General features: G+C 37.3%; 1 protein-coding gene across 2 annotated transcripts; it reads right to left on the bottom strand.

The window, feature by feature from the left end:
• Positions 1 to 5,235: 5,235 nt before the first annotated feature.
• Positions 5,236 to 13,567, bottom strand: LOC104096642 (translation initiation factor IF-2, chloroplastic). 2 transcript variants are annotated; one of them, XM_070181439.1, is made up of 14 exons: positions 13,338 to 13,567; positions 13,137 to 13,160; positions 11,320 to 12,912; positions 11,181 to 11,213; positions 10,940 to 11,053; positions 10,674 to 10,823; positions 10,480 to 10,578; positions 10,341 to 10,403; positions 9,522 to 9,677; positions 9,247 to 9,312; positions 8,502 to 8,732; positions 7,304 to 7,579; positions 6,580 to 6,768; positions 5,236 to 5,850 (listed from the first exon to the last, which is right to left on the bottom strand). In XM_070181439.1, the coding sequence occupies exons 3-14, from the start codon at positions 12,820 to 12,822 to the stop codon at positions 5,689 to 5,691; spliced, it is 3,042 nt and encodes a 1,013-aa protein (XP_070037540.1). In that variant the 5' UTR covers positions 12,823 to 12,912; positions 13,137 to 13,160; positions 13,338 to 13,567; the 3' UTR covers positions 5,236 to 5,688. The 2 variants fall into 2 exon arrangements, with proteins under 2 accessions (XP_070037540.1, XP_009601340.1); XM_009603045.4 differs by lacking the exon at positions 13,137 to 13,160 and having other exon boundaries at positions 11,320 to 12,936.
• Positions 13,568 to 17,175: the final 3,608 nt, after the last annotated feature.

The following is a 17,175-nucleotide window of genomic DNA, read 5'->3' as shown; positions in this document are numbered from 1 at the left end:
TGAAATCCATTTTTGCGTAGAAATGCTTCTTCCTAGTTCCTGGTATAGTATAGCACTATATATCACAAGCCTTATTTTGTTCCTTCTTTACGTATCAACTGCACATATTTGATTATGGCTGTCCAACGGGACGGGATGGGACAGGACGGGACAGAATTAATGGGACGGGACAGGACGGGACGACATTTAGCAGGGACGGTGGCGGAACGGGACGAAACGGGACGGGACAAACGGGACGAAACGGTAGTCCCATCCCGTCCCGCTAACAAACGGGACAGGACGGGACGGGATGGGACGGGACGGACGGTAGGCCCATCCCGTCCCGCTAACAAACGGGACGAGACGGGACGGAACGGGACGGGATGGGACGGGACGGGTTCGCGGGCCTTAAGTGTCGTTTTAAAAAAAAAAATTATTTAAGCATTGAGTTTGGAAACCGTTATTCTTTTGACAATTACTAAGTTTTTAAAGTTTGCAACAACTAGTTTTTTGAGTTATTTAATAAACTTAAAAATTAAACGGAAATTAGGAAACTTAGTAGAGAATTATAAAATATTAAAACAAAAGACTTATAATGAAATATTCTAGTAATTATAAATTTATAATAGAGTTATAATTTATTTAATATAATTTCAAGCCACTAAGTAACTAAGTAAGAGTGTAAGACAATTCATAAAAACAATTCAACGTTTAGAGCCTTTTATTTTATTAATAGAACTTTCAAATCTCACATACAAATATAATTCTTTTGAAGAGCACCTAATCTACGGCTCTACGCAGCCACCTTCTAGGAAGGGTTCTATTTGAACTAGGCCTCTTAGTAGCCAATTAAAAATTATCATACTAATATTTGTAAGCTCCTATATAACTTCGTTGTAAGTTGTAACTTATCTATAATTTCTCTCGGACATTGTTCTTGAATTGACAATGTTGATTGATGTTCCATGAGTTCCATGCCGTCATAGCTCCCGGTGCTAAGTATCTCATTGTATTCTTCTTCTTTCCTAGTTTCACCACTTGGTATTTTCATAGATTTATATTTATCAAACATTGATCTAACATAAGAATATATATTAGCTTGACAGTCTTCGAGAGATGGTTGTTCATTTTGTTGAAATGTTAAATTCTCATAAATTTTACGAACAAGTCCATTTGCACCTCTTAATTTTAAAGATGGGTTAAGTATAGTAGAAATTAAATAAATTTGGGGAATGGGTTAACAATTTATAGAACAGTAGTTGCAATATATGCTCCATTGTATCTTGAATCAACAAATTTATAACCAATAATACGTTTTTGTATGTTTTAGTGATGATCAACCCAATGACATGTAACAGTTAAATAATCACAACCATTAGGACTATGACCTATATCAGATGTGATAGGCACTTTACAATCTAAGTGAAACAATACACAACGAATATACTGAAGATATTCGATTTGAAATTTAAAAACATCATTTCTAACAGTGGTCTTAGGAAAACCTTCAAAAGCAAGATTATAAGTTTTTTGTATATAATGCACAAAAAATAGGACGCGGGACAGGCGGGACGGGACGGGACAGGATGGGACGAGATGGGACGGGACAGGCGGGACAGGCGGGACAGGCGAGACGGAACGGGATGAGACGGGACAAAATGGGACGGGACAAACGGGACGAAATGGCCATTCCGTCCCATCCCGTGTCCCGTTTAACATGGGCTCATCCCGTTTAGAATTAAGCGGGACGGGACGGGACGGGACCGGGAGCATATGCTTAATTAATTAATTCTCTAGCAGAGAAATTGGAATTTATTGCCTGTAATATTCTTCTGTGGATGGTATACGAAATAGTACAAATCCAGAATATGTCAATGCCTCTCAAACTTGTCAGATATATGGATTCTTCATTTGCCCTCATTTATCCATTTTTTTTATTGGGGCGAACAAAGTCCCACATTCGATGAAAATATTGTGAGTCTACGTTTAAGGTGTAGAGATCTTTAATGGTAGAAGATCCTTTAATGGTGTAAGACCTTCTGGAGAAAATCGTGCGGATTTGACCTAAAATGGACAATACCACACTATGTTAAGAGTGCATTTCGTCTAATTCACAAGTAATATATGGAGTATTATTTTTCATCACAAATTCACGCAACTAAATCGAAATAATAGATTCTATCTCATGAGATAGATGACAAATCATTTCGAAGTCAAGAAACAGATTATTATGTTGTTGCCCGCAGTTACCAATGTAGAATATGCGTAATACGGATATAAGCTACTTGGTAAGCATTCTTCAAAAGACACTTAGAATTTTTTTAGCAATATACGGCATGTACCAATACTGAAACTACCCGGAAGCGAAACCAAAATATCTCTCAACTAACTATCCATGGTCATGCTTGTGATTCATTTCGGAGTATTGAATTACGTAACCAAGCAGTCATCTAATCCAGAATTTGGCATTTTAATTTGCATCAGTTAGATTTGCCGTTTGATAGACTTTAATTTTGACGTACACCTTCTGCTTTTTCAATTGCACAGAAAAAAGGACTTACTGAAAATGACGCTGCTGGTACTCAGAAACTGCAATGTGGAATGTCCTTGTATATAAGGGCGGAGCTAGAGTGTCGGGAGCGGGTTCGGTCGAACCTAATAACTTTGATTCGAACTTTGTATTTGTCTTAAAAATTTCATTGAACATATGTACATTATTAATTTAAAACTCAGTAATTTAAAATAATTAGAATTTCGAACCGATAAATTTAAAATTCTAGTTCCGACTCTTAGTTATATAAATCAAAAGTGACCCTTAGCTACTATTAAAGGTCGTCAAAACAAAACGGTACACAACTTTATTTTGAAATCTACAGATGATTGAGATCTTTGGACCCCTCCTCCTGGATAAGTGTGAAGTTGGAATTAAGATAGGATTTCAACCACATCTGAATGTTATTAGCAGCAGCATTTGACCTACTGCATTGCACTTTTTTGTTTACTATTATTTCTTCTTTTGTTCCTTTTTGTTAACAAAGCACCACTAAGCAGGTAAGATACGTGTACGGAAAAGGACTGTCTCTCCTTTAACTACATGAGTCAATATTTACTCATTTTATCAATTTAAGCTCCTACAAGCTTAGCTCTTAGCCTCTAGAACCTAAGTAAATGACCCGGGAAGAGCTAAAGCAAAGAGTCAGTACGATTACAGAGGCGGTCCCAGGATTAGTAGGTGGCGGGTGCACGTGAGCTTATTGCTCAACCAGTACTCCCTCCTATCAAACTTTTAATCTTAAGAATTTCAAGAGATCGTTTTCAACATATATACGCATATCCAAAAAATTTGCCGAGGTTAACGGAGTCCAATAACACCTCTTCTCATTACATAGGACCGCCTCTGAGGACGATTGGAAGACCGTATACAGGCTTGGCTAGTTTCTTACAAAGTCAAGTTGGACAACTAATCCGGATTCACACTCGATAAGCCCACTATGGGAGGTAAACGTGATCCCTACAAAGAGGTTTTCCGTTCTCATCAATACTTGTTTCAAAACCAAACCTCTTATTTAAGGGTGGAGAATTGACCGAGTTTTGGAGGAAATCTTTCAAGATTTTTAAACCCCTTCTAAAATAGACATGCATGAGGTACGTAGGGCCATTATAAGGTCTTCACTATCTTGTCTATTCCCATAATGAACAAGACATCTCCTGCAATTAATAGAGAAAAAGAGAGGCGGCTGCAATTTGATGATTTACTATTAAAGAAACAACGTACTGGATCGCATTCCTATAAATTCACCAAACCTAGTTTTATTCTTGTCTGTATGCATGCAATTCACCTCTCAAGAACTCAATTTATTTCTTTTCCACCCTCAATAACCTGAACCAACTTTATGTTTCTCTCTGGTTTTTTGACAACAATGGCAAAGACTCCTAAAATGAGGTTCTCAACAGAAGTTGCTCCACCAAAGTTTATCCCCGTGGTGAAGGGTCCGCTAACAAAAAGTTTGGACACCATTAATGAGGAAGAAGCTTATGTATCAACTGTTTCATCTTCTGTCGACTGAAAGCTGGAAAAAGAGAGATACCATAAAAGTTCTCTCTCCACATAATGTTTGTGGCGTTGCCACTTCCTATAATAAGCTGTTTTCCTGCTAAACTAGCAAGAATTTATTTTCTTTTTTGTTTCCTATTCAATTGTTCCCTGTTGTGAGCTCCACCATTCACAGCCTGTGTTTTATTGGCAGTTAAGAAGCTTGAACACCACCACCACCACCACCCCAACACACACACACACACACACAAAAAAAATTTTCAGAGTGTGAATGAGCTGATCAGCTAAAACAGAACTTTAATTTCGTTAACCTAATGATGAATAAAAGGAAAAACTTTTTGTTCTGCTCTGCAAGTAGGAGGGTAAAAATATTGAACTAGGCAGATAATGAAAGAATGAAGGCGATGTGGTTGACAAATATGACTGAAACCCAGTAAAACTCGAGCAACTTTATATTTCTCAGGCATCATGACTTGTAACTTAAAGCAGAAGATGTGAAAGGAATCTGCAATGAACACTCTTACTCCTATTTAACTGTAGAATATACTAACAGTTAGTAAAATATAACTCTTAAAACAGTGTGCAATACATAGCAACAGCAACAACACACCCAGTGTAATCCCACAAGTGGGGTCTGGAGAGGGTAATGTGTACGCAGACCCTACCCCTACCTTGAGCGGATAGAGAGGCTATTTCTGATAGACCCTCGGCTAACAGCAGAATAGAATATAGTCAAATACCATAAGCAAGGAACTAAGTTACTGTCTTCCTAAGCTTTAATTTAGCTAAAATAAGACATTTTTCCTTTTGATTTTAGGCTAAACTCACATATATCAAAAGGACATTACCTGGTTAACCTCAAATTCTATTAGTCGCACGCCCAAACCACTCAACTGGTACCCCATGAAGAAGCCTGCCCAGGATTGAAAGGATGCCAGAGAGTTGAAACCCTAGATTTTCCTTTTCAGTCCATGAAAGCTTTCCACCAATTGCAGAAATTTTAAAAGTTAGACAACAATAAAAAAGTGACAATCAACAAAATGAAGGGAATTAAACTTGCTGAAACCTCTGAATGTAGAGGACATCCATTGAGAACTCCCAAGCAGTTTTCTACTTGATTTTTCCAATTTGCCATTTACGCCCTTTGACAACGAGTAGATGGTGAACGAATTACATTGTTGAACCGCAAGGCATATACCATGTAATGGAAACAGTAGAACTATTTGTTCCCTCATTTTCTGAATTTCATTTCCAATTGAATGATATTGAGTTTACAAAATGACGCATCTAACCTAGAGCATCCTAAGATTTTCAATTTTGGAACTTCTTTTCTCCATGCTACTGTGACTACATGTGTTATCATCATTCATCTTGAGAAATTCAAAAAAATGATGGACTTGTCGCCCTTTACAAAGAGGAACTCAAAATATATGTATTACTATATACATTGCAACAGCACACAACGGCCATTTCTCTGCAGCTCACCTTCTTCGGCATCAAGTATGTTTGACAAGCAATCAGCAAAACTCACCCGCTGATCATTGCCACTCCTTTTAACAATTGATTAAACCCAAGCATGAGGAGAGGGGTGTTGTCGTATAACCCCAACTACAACTGGCACGAAAAGGTTATTAAGTTATGCGCCTCTGCTTTCCTTATAGGCTTATCCCCACTTCTTCAAGTGCTGCTGCCATTGAGGCTGAAGCCTCCTCAAGTGTTCGTCTTTTCTGAACTGAGTTGAAAGCCTCCAGAATATCACCCACCTCCCAGTCATCGAACTCCTCGACCCCAATTCCACACTCCAGTCCGGCATTAACCTGTCAAAAACGGCAAATAGTAGTACATCATGACAACCGACCAAACAATCTTTGGCTACTGTTTAGAGATATATACACAGCCTGAATTTCAACGACAATATGGAATTTAAACGAAATAGAAGCTTAAGATTCCGGTTTCAAGATTGTTAATTTTATTGATCCTTCTTAACGAAGAATTGGAATAATACATCCCGCATTAATCCAACAAAGGACCTCTCCTTAATATGTTGATAACATCTTTGTACCTAGACCAGCTTTTATATACAATGCTGATTTCAAAGAGTATACCTAATCTCAAGGGAGAAAGACCTATTTGACTGGAATAACCGACAGCGTACACAAAGGAAGAAACCCCAGATGCAGAATCCTTTATTTCTAATGCATAATCAAATGAGCTCCAAGTTGATTAAGCAGCTTACACAAAAGTTAATCACGAATAAAGCAATTAAAGACAGGATCAGTGCCACTTCCACCAGTAACTTTTATATTTTTTGGTCAAAGACAAGAAACGATGGTCTAACTACACTTTAAAACGTCCAGAAAGAGCTAGTAGGTTCACCATTCATTCTTGCCTTAATTAACTCAAAATAAGTTGCTTGAGAGCACACCAAAAACATTTTTCCCTTTTCTCTTTTTCAATTTTTGTTTCTTTCTTGATATAGGAAAACTGAAAATATAGTATTCCTTTTCCCTAGATTATCTAAAGAAGAAGAGTGTTTGTTTGTATACCTCTTTCACAGCTTCCTTCACCCGTCTTAAAGATTCAAGCACACCAACATGAACTTCTTTGCCTTTCCTAACGACACGAATACCACAGTCTTCCACTACTTTTCCCTCTGTTACCATGCATCCAGCAACACGACCACTACCACTGCTGAACACAGCACGTACTTCTGCTGAACCAATTGGCACTTGTTCCTGCAAATATACAAAGGGACTCACATGATTTTCAAGTATGTAGGATCCAACAGAAAACATGATAACATTTTGCCACAAAAAAAAAAAAAAAAAGATAACATTTCGCCACAAAAAAGCTTGATAGCTATGTTACTTTTCCATCAAAAACTCCAATTATTAAAAAGAAAATATATACTCCAGTGAAGTCATGAGATTAAACACTTGAAAATCTACAAGTTAATGTAATTTACAGTTCATCCCTTCCCCTCAATCCAACAACCTCAGGAAATTTCGGAAAGAAACACAAAGCAAACTTAACATCATATGATGAAGAGATCAGAATAATAGGTTCTCCAGCTTCTTCTTTTTTTCAATAGAAAGCAATAATTTATTTAAATATCATTAAAATTCAATTAAAGTTATGAAATTAAACTCTGTAAGTGTGAAAGTGATATTGATCAAGAAAAATCCCACCCACTCAATGCACTCAGAAAATGTCACATTCCTTTCCGGGAAGACTGAAAAGACACATGACGTAAACCTTATGAATGTTTACCTCAACTGATTCCAGAAGTCCCTCCATTGCTTTTCGCACATCGTCAATAAGCTCATATATAACTTTGTACAGTCGGATCTCAACACCTTTATTGTCTGCATAGCTCTTGACAGAACCTGGAGTTCTAACATTAAAGCCGAAAATAATAGCTTTACTTGCTACAGCAAGATCGACATCGCTGGCATTCACATCACCAGTAGCTTGCAGTAGGAACTTCAAAGTGACATTATCCTGTGGAAGAACCTGAAGAGCTTGTCTGACAGCCTCAATCGATCCCTATGCATGATTTAGGGTATTGTAGTTAGTAGGTAGTAGGTAACGTCGTCATAATGAATGATCATCAGATGTATTACACATTTGTGATTGACAGGATATAGGTATAGCGTATAGCAAGCCAAAAAATAATTCACTGAACTGTTGATTATTCTTGTGGAGCCAAAAAAGGGAAAGATAAAAAAAAAAAAAAAAAAAGGTATTATCCCACACCGTGGGCAAAAAAAAAGGGGAAAGATAATAGTTTAAATTTTCTTCAATAAGATCTCACATTGTTGCATCCAAAGGTGTTCAATAGTTGAAATATATTGAGACATGGTCCAACAAAAATTAAACAGTAAAGCTGTCAGCAACAGATAGGTACCAATCAAAAATATGTCCAGCTAAAATGCACTATCAGAAGCTAAATGTAAGCATTTAAACTGCTAAAGACTACAAAAGAAATACAGCCTAATAATGATTATCATTACCAGTTACAAATTGCATCTCACAACTGGAATAAGAATTCGGCATTATTGTCTTTTGACGTCTTACAGCAACGTAAAAAAAAAGAGAGATGAAATTTGGAGCATCTCGGCATTAGAAGTTCCATTTTATTCTTGACTAGCACTGAACAATGCCAAGAGGCAGCATTTAGATCAATGTCACTACTAAGTGAGTGAAAGATGAACCAAAAGAAACTAAAAGAAGTTGTACTCTTCTTAAAATTCTAATTTAGACTCTTATCATGATATAACTTTATTAGTTGAAGGTCCCCAGAAAGTTAACTGAGCTGAGAATTTCAAAATAGTATTCGTTCACATAAATTCTTGAAATACCTAGAACCATACATACAACCTGATCTACGGCATATCTATCTAGAATAGCAAATAGATTTCTTGATAAAGCTTTTCAGCCTTTTCTAGAGTAATGAATATATACATACCTGAAGATCAACTTTCAGAATAATATTTAGTTGGTGCAAGTCTAGACCAGTTCCTCCTGAAACAGCAGAAGCAAAAGAAGAGAGTGTAATTTTCCCATCTCCGGCCTTTGCTGATAAACGCTCAGTTCGCAAGGACTCCTCTCGTGCTTCGGCTTTTTCACGAGCAACATCAAGGGACCCAACAACTTCAAACTCGTCACCAGCAACTGGAACATTGTTCAATCCAATTACCTGTGTATTGACTAATCATGTTGAGAAAATAGACACATAAAAAATATGCACATGCAAAGACAGAGCAAGTGCCCTTTTTTCTGATAACGTAAATAATTTTATTAATGTTGGGAAAAACAGACAGAGTAACCTTTAAAAGCTAGCCAGAGATGTTGTGTTCAGTCAAGTTTTTTGCTATGTATATAAGTCACAAGTTGTAGAATGTGGTCAATAGAATTAGCTTTCTTTTGGTAAGACACTAGCTAAAATATTGTCACTTTCGTTAAATTTCTTTTGGTAAGATACTTGGCTAAGACATATCAAAATCCCACGAGGACAGGACAAATAAAAGGGGTGCTATGACTCAAATGGATTGACCACTTAACAACTCATAGTCAGTCCTTGAATCTAATAGGATTTTGTTCAGTTGTAATTAAACATTAAAAGATGAAATACAGTACAAATTGCAGCTGATGACATTTTATTGGCTACAAGTAGATGGGAAGAAAAGAAGACACAAACAAAAGAAGTATACCTGCACAGGTATGGAGGGTCCGGCTTCATCAACACGCTTTCCCTTATCATCAAACAAAGCCCGCACCTTGAAATATGTAAAACACATATTATTTTAAATGGGAAAAAGTTCTAGAAAGTGATCAAATTAAGCAACAGTACTCACTGCTGAGTACACAGGTAGGACTAGACTATGAGCTTCTTTTTAACCCGTAGAATCAATCATTAGGGCGAAAACCGACAGTGAATCAAATAAAAAACAATTCCCAAATTCTTTTTAAGTTCTTATCTGCTAACCTTTCCATAAGCTTCACCACAAACTACTACGTCTCCTCCTTTAAGTGTACCATTCTGCACAATGAATGTTGCTACAGGTCCTTTAGATTTATCGAGACCTGCCTCAATCACAGTCCCCTTGGCATTTCTTTGAGGATTAGCCTTCAACTCTTGCAACTACAGCACAGAAATAAAGAAAATTAAATAAGACCCATAACTCTTGCATATAATGTTATTATTCTTTTTTTCTTCCGATATCTAAGGTTTAAGACAAAATTATGGCAGATAGATCAGAAAATGGAGGATAATTTTCAGGAAAAAAATGTTTATATTTTGACCTTCCAGCTCCGAGGATATTCAGTACATAGTACTCCCTCTATTTCAATTTATGTGTCTTACTTTCCTTTTTGTCTCTTTCAAAATGAATGCCACCTTTTTATATGTAGTAAGTTTTTAATTCCAATATTTCCGATTTACCCTTAATGATACTTACTAATAGGAATGACATGGCATGTTTAAGACTACAAGAATCAAAGGTATTTTTGGTATGTTATACACACCTTAAATTCAAAAGTCTTCTTTACGTTCTTAAACTGTGTACTTAGTCAAACTAAGGCACATAAAATGGAACGGAGGGAGTAATAGGACAAGTATGCAGAATGTGCAAGCACAAAAACATGCAAAAGAATCTCCTAAAAAGAGACATATCCTAACATGGTATCTGTGTCAACATGTCTTGACACCAGCATTGATCGAGACATATAAGATGGGATTCTAAGAGTACGGTAGAACAACCTAGAAAAGCATCAAAGAAAACAGACGGTCACAATATCATCTTACCTCCGCAACAAGCATGACCGTCTCCAGCAAATCGTCTATATTCTCTCCTTTAAGAGCACTGATCTGTTCAATCAAAAAGAAATTAATGAATGCTGATATAAGCAGAAAGGTGCTGCCACGTAGTTTGCAGCTTGACTACCTGAACCATTGGAACGTCACCGCCCCAATCTTCTGGCATCAAACCAATGGAGGAAAGTTCTTGCATGACTCGCTCAGGATTTGCTCCATCCTTATCAATCTAGAATCAGATGGAGGCAAGGAATCAATTGATAAAATTTTAAAAACAAAGAGTACGAGAAAAAGTGAGACTAAGTACATCTATGCGAATAAGACCTTATTTATGGCAATCACAATTGGAACTCCAGCTGCCTTGGCATGTGCTATGGCCTCATTTGTCTGAGGCCGAATACCGTCATCAGCAGCTACTACAATGATAGCAATGTCTGTTACTCTTGCTCCACGAGCTCTCATTGCTCCAAACGCCTGTGGAAAAAGTTGATTTGATGTCAAAAAATAGAATGAAAAAACTGATTTTAGGACATAGAGGTCAGATATAGTTGACTTCTGGTAAAGTTAAGCATTAACACTGTATTGAGTACCTCGTGTCCAGGTGTATCAAGAAAAACACATATCTGGGGCTTGGTGTCAATAGGAACTTGCACCTTATATGCCCCAATTCCTTGAGTAATTCCACCAGCTTCAGACGCCGCCACCTACAATATCTACTAGTTAGTATTCAGTTTCCAACTAAAGTCACAGTGTTCTCAGACAATAACCATACCACTAGTAAATTACAAACTTCAGCAATTTGCCAATAGTAAAAAGGAGCTTTGCCTCTACCTTGGTCTTGCGTATATGGTCCAAGAGAGTAGTCTGTCAAAGAACAACCCAGAAACACATGTCAGCTAGAACTTACTATGCAGCATTTAATCGTAAATATGTGCATAACAAGTACAGAGTATGAAGTTTTATTGGTCACCTTTCCATGATCAACATGACCCATTATAGTTATGACAGGGGGTCTATCTTGTAATTTGTCCAAGTCATCTTCATTGAAAATTTCCTTCTTTCTTGCCATCTCTTCCACTTTAACGGTGGCAGCATCAATAACTTCCACTTCATATTCTTTACAAACCATCTTCACCATGTCATTACTGAGAGTTTGCACACCATCAGGCTTGATTCCTTTTGAGTATAGAAGACCAAGGATTTCACCTTCACTAGTAGCTAAGTTGTAGGCCAACTCCTCAGTCGGCATTCCTTCTTCACCAACCTCTAGAATTTCTACTTTGACAGGTGCAGACTCTTTAGCAGCCCTAAGTCGGGCTGCCTTGCGACTTGCCTTGGTCCACTTTCTTCCCTTCCTTGCTACTGCACCAGGAATCGAAACATCAAGCTCTGATGCTTCCTCGTCAGGAATCCCATCATCAACCATACGCCTGCGTTGTCCTCCAGATGCACCACCCTTCTTCCGGAACTCTTCCCTGAATTTACCAGGAGGTGGGCTCTTTCCAGGTTTTGGAGGTGCTAAAACAGCCTGAGCAATCATAGGATCAACAGCTGGTTTCTTGGAAGCAAACTTGTCGACCAATATTGTCTTGCGTTCTTTGGTCTTTCCAGCTGATTCAATTCCGTCAGTGGGTGGCGGCTTTGCCGCTGCACCGACATCCTTTAATATCACCGGTTTCTTGATAACAGGAGGAGGAGGAGCTACAGAGGGTCTTGCTTGTAACTGTGGTTGAACCTTCTGGGGTGGCTGAGGGGGTTTTAGCGGGGCAACAGTTTGAGACTCACTCTTCCTAATTCCACTATCAGCCACTGGTTCCTGTTTAGAGGGTGGTGGTTTTACCACTTTTTGTATAGCAGCAACTGGATTACCTTTTTTCCAGACACTCTTCAAAGTTTTGGACTTCCTGTTGGAAGAATCATCAGAATCAACTGGCTTGCTATTTCTTTGTGCGGTACGTGCATTGGCAGACGACTTATTATTAACCAACACATTTGCTTTTCTGTTAGTTTCTAGCTTCTCCGCTTTCTCTAATGCCTCTCCAAGTGACTCGATGACCTTGCTTCTCTCTTCTTCATTAGGATTTCCCTTTTCATCATCAGAACCAGAGCTACTAACCGGTCCATTCCTACTGACTGGACCCATTCCTAAAGCAGGCCCAGGTTTAGGTCCAGGTTTTAACTGTGGTTTCGGGGACGGCTTAAGTAAGAGATCAGCATCGTCCTCCTTATTACTCCTGGATGAGGAATCAAGGGAAATTGATGTCCCCTGATCAGCAGCAACAAAATCCGTGGTAACTGAGTATCTACAGACAGAAACATAACGCCATCTTTTTCCAACCCAAATTCTATTAAAGTTTCTAAAGTTGTTGGCTAAAGAAACCCTCCTAACTAGTGAGAATGACCCTTCAAACTGTCCACCAGAAGAACATCCACAAACACTCCCCAAACTCACTAGGGAAGCCATACTAGTCATTACTCTTTATACTTATCTTAAAGAGCAATCATAATAGACCTAACAAAAAGCTCAATTCCCAAAATTCTTCTCTTATCTCTTTGCATATATCTCCAAAATTCAAAAATCAAGAACCTGAGTACACAATGAAATATAATTCGATAAGAATGACTATGAGCATTACACCAAAAATTGGAACTTTTCACGGTAATTAAACAAGAAACTTAGAAAAAGTTTATCTTTTTGAACAAAAATAACTCAATTTCCAGCCTAACAATGCAGCAACTAAAAAACTCAATTCCGAAAACTCTCCTCTTATCTCTTTGTATATTTACCTCCAATATTCAAAATTCAAGAACCTGGGTCTACGGTAAAATTTGCAATTCAATAAGAAGAATTATGAGAACTAATTAAAAATTGGAACTTTTTCAGTAATTAAACAAGAAACTTAAAAAAAGCTCATCTTTTTTAAATGGAGAATAGGACCCCAGATGGAATTTCTTGTATTTGTTTATAGGGAGCTGAAAAGTGATTACCTTTAAGTGTTAGTGACCTTGTTCTTGCATAAGAAATTGGCTTAGAAGTGTTAGTTTGTGTTTTTTGCAGAGTGCGCAAAGAGCTACAGAGATAGGAGTGAAAGGGGAAAAAAAGGAGCGAGTGGTTGAGAGGGAATTGAAATCAAAGCCAGTGGGGAATGAAATGAACGGATATACAAAAATGTGTGATTTCTGATAAGGCTTCGGGTAAGGTTTTCTCCCTCAAAAATTATTTTCCGTGTCGTGGTTCTGTATTTTATCCACGCATTTATTTATATCCACGACAGCATAACAAATTTTACGGAATTTCATTTTCTTTTTTCGGAGATATATTAGTAGTAGGAAAATTTTGAAAATTTATTCGAGGACAAATGAGTTGCTCTGACACGCTCTACGTATTCCCATTCCCATTTCTCTGTATGCTTTTTCTTTCTAATTTTCAATTTTATGTAACTTTTTCGTTTTTTATCTTTTTAAAGTTTTTTCCTCTACATAAGGCCTAGGGGCCTATAAAAAGGGAAGCTATCGAGATATTGAGAATGAACCTATATGAAATTCACACTAGTCCCACGAGTGGCCAGATAAAATATGATATGACACGTGACCGACTAAAACGAGGATACGTGGAATCCAAGATGGGATGGCTGAGAATCGAACGCAGTCATTCCGCTTGTCACCGAAAAGGATAACGTTCATAAATGTGTATTAAATGCTCTGCGTCCGGTAGCATTTACTAAGGAATATTATGCGGCATTAAAAGCGACGGTCCGTTACAGAGAATTTGGCATTTATGTTCACTGTTACATCTTTATCAATGATCCTCATAACTACATTAAAGGAGGGCATGATCCTAAGACTTATTCCCCTAGACATAGCTATAAATAGTGAGCTCAATTACCATTGTAGAGCACACGAGGTTTCTGGCAAAAATATATACTATATTCTATGCAAAGCTTTATACAATTTCACTTTCTTATTTTTTGATCTCATCATTGCTATGTTCGGAAACCGTGCCCACGGATTTCATCTACATTCTAAGGCTAAGTATTGTGTATTCCTTCAATTATTGTATTATTTCACGATCAAATTAGTTCACTTGTCTAGAAACCACATATAAATTCAACTGTACCATTTTACGGGTAAACAGTTTGGCGCCCATCGTGGGGCCTAGACAGTCGTGCAATTAAATTAATCCTTGCCTTTTTTACTAATGTGTTTTGATTATTTTATGTTAGAAAAAATCACCAAAAAAAAATGGTAGATAACACTGTTAACGATGCACACAACCTTGAAATTCGAAGGGATCAACCTCATTTCGAGGACTCAATGAGTGATACCCACAATGAGGGGAATGACGTCATGCCGGTACATGACAGACGGTTACCTCGACGGGCGATGACGTCCAAATCCACTACTAAAAAATAAATAGACACGGTCGCATGCAATATAATTTACCCAACTATGAGTCGGGGTCGAATCTCATAGAGAACAATATGTAGGCGGTTAGGCGTGTAAGAGAATTATCACTTATTATGCAATGTCAAACACTTAGAATGGTTGTTGAGAAAATATTATAGCTAGATGCAAAAATGTAAACTAACCTAAAAGGCAAGTAAAATGATCAATGGCTACAAGCATGCATCGGGATTTACACTCAAGTAATGATCCAATGTATTTTACGATTTTACAAATATGAGCGAGTTTATGTTAATTAGCCTCGGGTAATAATTCTATATTAGCTTTTTCCGAAGACTAACAAGACTTCCTAATTGAATTATCCCTAAAATAATTAAGAGATTAAGCATACCTGAATACGGCTACAAGTAGTTCAATCCTATCCCTGGGTAGAATCTATAAAATGAGGGTTAGAGTCTCAAGTTTTTATTAATTAATCTTTTTCAACCCCAAATAATCTTTTCCAAAATTAATTCGAAATGAATGGGCGAGTCCTAGGGTTAGCTAATCAATTTGGAAATATTAAAGAACAAGAATAATTAAAGAAATAATAACTCACTTCATAATAAATAAAAATCGTTCAATACATACGCAAAACAAGATATTTAATCCACACTTTAAATACGAATATTCCCATAAACAAGATTCAAGTGTTGGAAAAAATACTACACACTTAAATATTCAATACAAAGCAAGGAAATGAAGAAATGAGCATAAATGAGTAAGAAATTCTCAACCAAAAGCTTCAAATCTTCAAGACCCAAGTGTGTGTGCAAGAACCCTAGCTTCAAAACTTGTCTTCTCTAGTCTAGGAACTGAAAAATAAGCCAAAGATACGTTTCCAATAAGCTAGGTCGTGTATTTGTGGGTTTGGAATCGAGAGGATGTGAATTTCCAAGTCTGCCAAAGTTTGAAGCTCGTTGGCCGCACCTGCGGAAGTATCCACGCAGATGCGGATAGTTTATCGCAGAAGCGAACATTGAAGGGAAACTCTGACTCCGCAGAAGCGGGCTTGCATGCGCAGATGCGCTACCGCAGAAGTGGTTCTCCTTTCGCAGATGCGGTCCCAGGGAAGGAAGCTTAATTTCGCAGATGCGGCCTTCCACCTCGCAGATGCGAGGTCGCATATGCAGACAGTATTCCGCAGATGCGGAATCACCGAAGGATTTTGCACTTTAGTACTCTTTTTTGCTCAATTCTACTTCAATTGAATTCAACTCTCTTCGTGGCATCATTTACCTGAAAATATAGCAATACACAACATAAACAACCTCATATTATAATTAAAGGACGCAAAATATAAAGAAAAAAGACTAAAATAAGTGGTAAAGTCACCGCTCATCAACACCCCCAACTTAAAGCTTTTGCTTGTCCTCAAGCAAATCAAAACTAATAATTCAATGAGGTTTTACTATTTAAAGCACAAGTAGTATTACTATCATTTACAAATCACATTCTCCAATTTAGCACCATACTTATGGATTTGGTTAGTACTAGTTATTAGGCTCAAGCATGTGGATCTTAACCAAATAACTCCCTCATTTAGAAATAAATTCAAGAAATGCAAAGGAATTTCAAAATGATCAAGTGACAACAAAAAGCCTCAAGAAGTGACTCAAAAGTACTAGTCTACTACATATGCTCAATTTACTCATTCCGGGATGCATCAATGTCACCAATCCATCCTAATTCATGTGCCCTCACAAGAAAGAAAAAGTCCCAAAATCACCATATTTACAATAACAACACAAGGAACAAATGCACAAAGACACTCATTCTCAACAAAGAATTTCAAGTGTTACAAAATATCATGCCATAAGCTTGCCCTTATTCTAATTCGCCGCCTATTCAAGAACATTCGGTTGGAGATCCCATAAGGACGTTTTAAGCTTGTAATGTAGGTTTAGGAAAGGGTCGGATAAGCATTTGGGATACAAGTGACTACACCCTCCTTGAACATTACTCACATTTGTCTTTCTTTTTGCACTTTGCTTCTTTTTAAACCACATAGCCCTTATTGGCATCTAGTTACCAATATAGAACCACCTTACAGTACCTCTCTAATTTTCTCAAGACTCCATATTTATATATATATATATATATATACATATTTTTGTCTTTTTTTCTTTTTTTTATATAACTATTGCCTTTTGGAGCTTGAGTAACTTCATATGAACAACTTTGAGGTATATGTTTCTACCCTCAATGTACAACCTTACCAATTTTCAACTTGACACTAACACCCCCAACTTAGGCTTTTAGCCTCGTTCTCAATATTCAAGTAGGGGCGGGTTCAAAAAAGAGAATTATTTCACAAAAGGATAAAGGTTTGTAATGAGGTGGCCAAAGAAAAGGTTAAAAGCTCAAATGGGGTAAACTAGTG

Source organism: Nicotiana tomentosiformis, chromosome 7, assembly GCF_000390325.3.
Source record: "Nicotiana tomentosiformis chromosome 7, ASM39032v3, whole genome shotgun sequence".
Lineage (NCBI taxonomy): Eukaryota > Viridiplantae > Streptophyta > Magnoliopsida > Solanales > Solanaceae > Nicotiana > Nicotiana tomentosiformis.
Note: the sequence above shows the minus strand (reverse complement) of the source record. Positions and strands in the feature narration are given on the sequence as shown.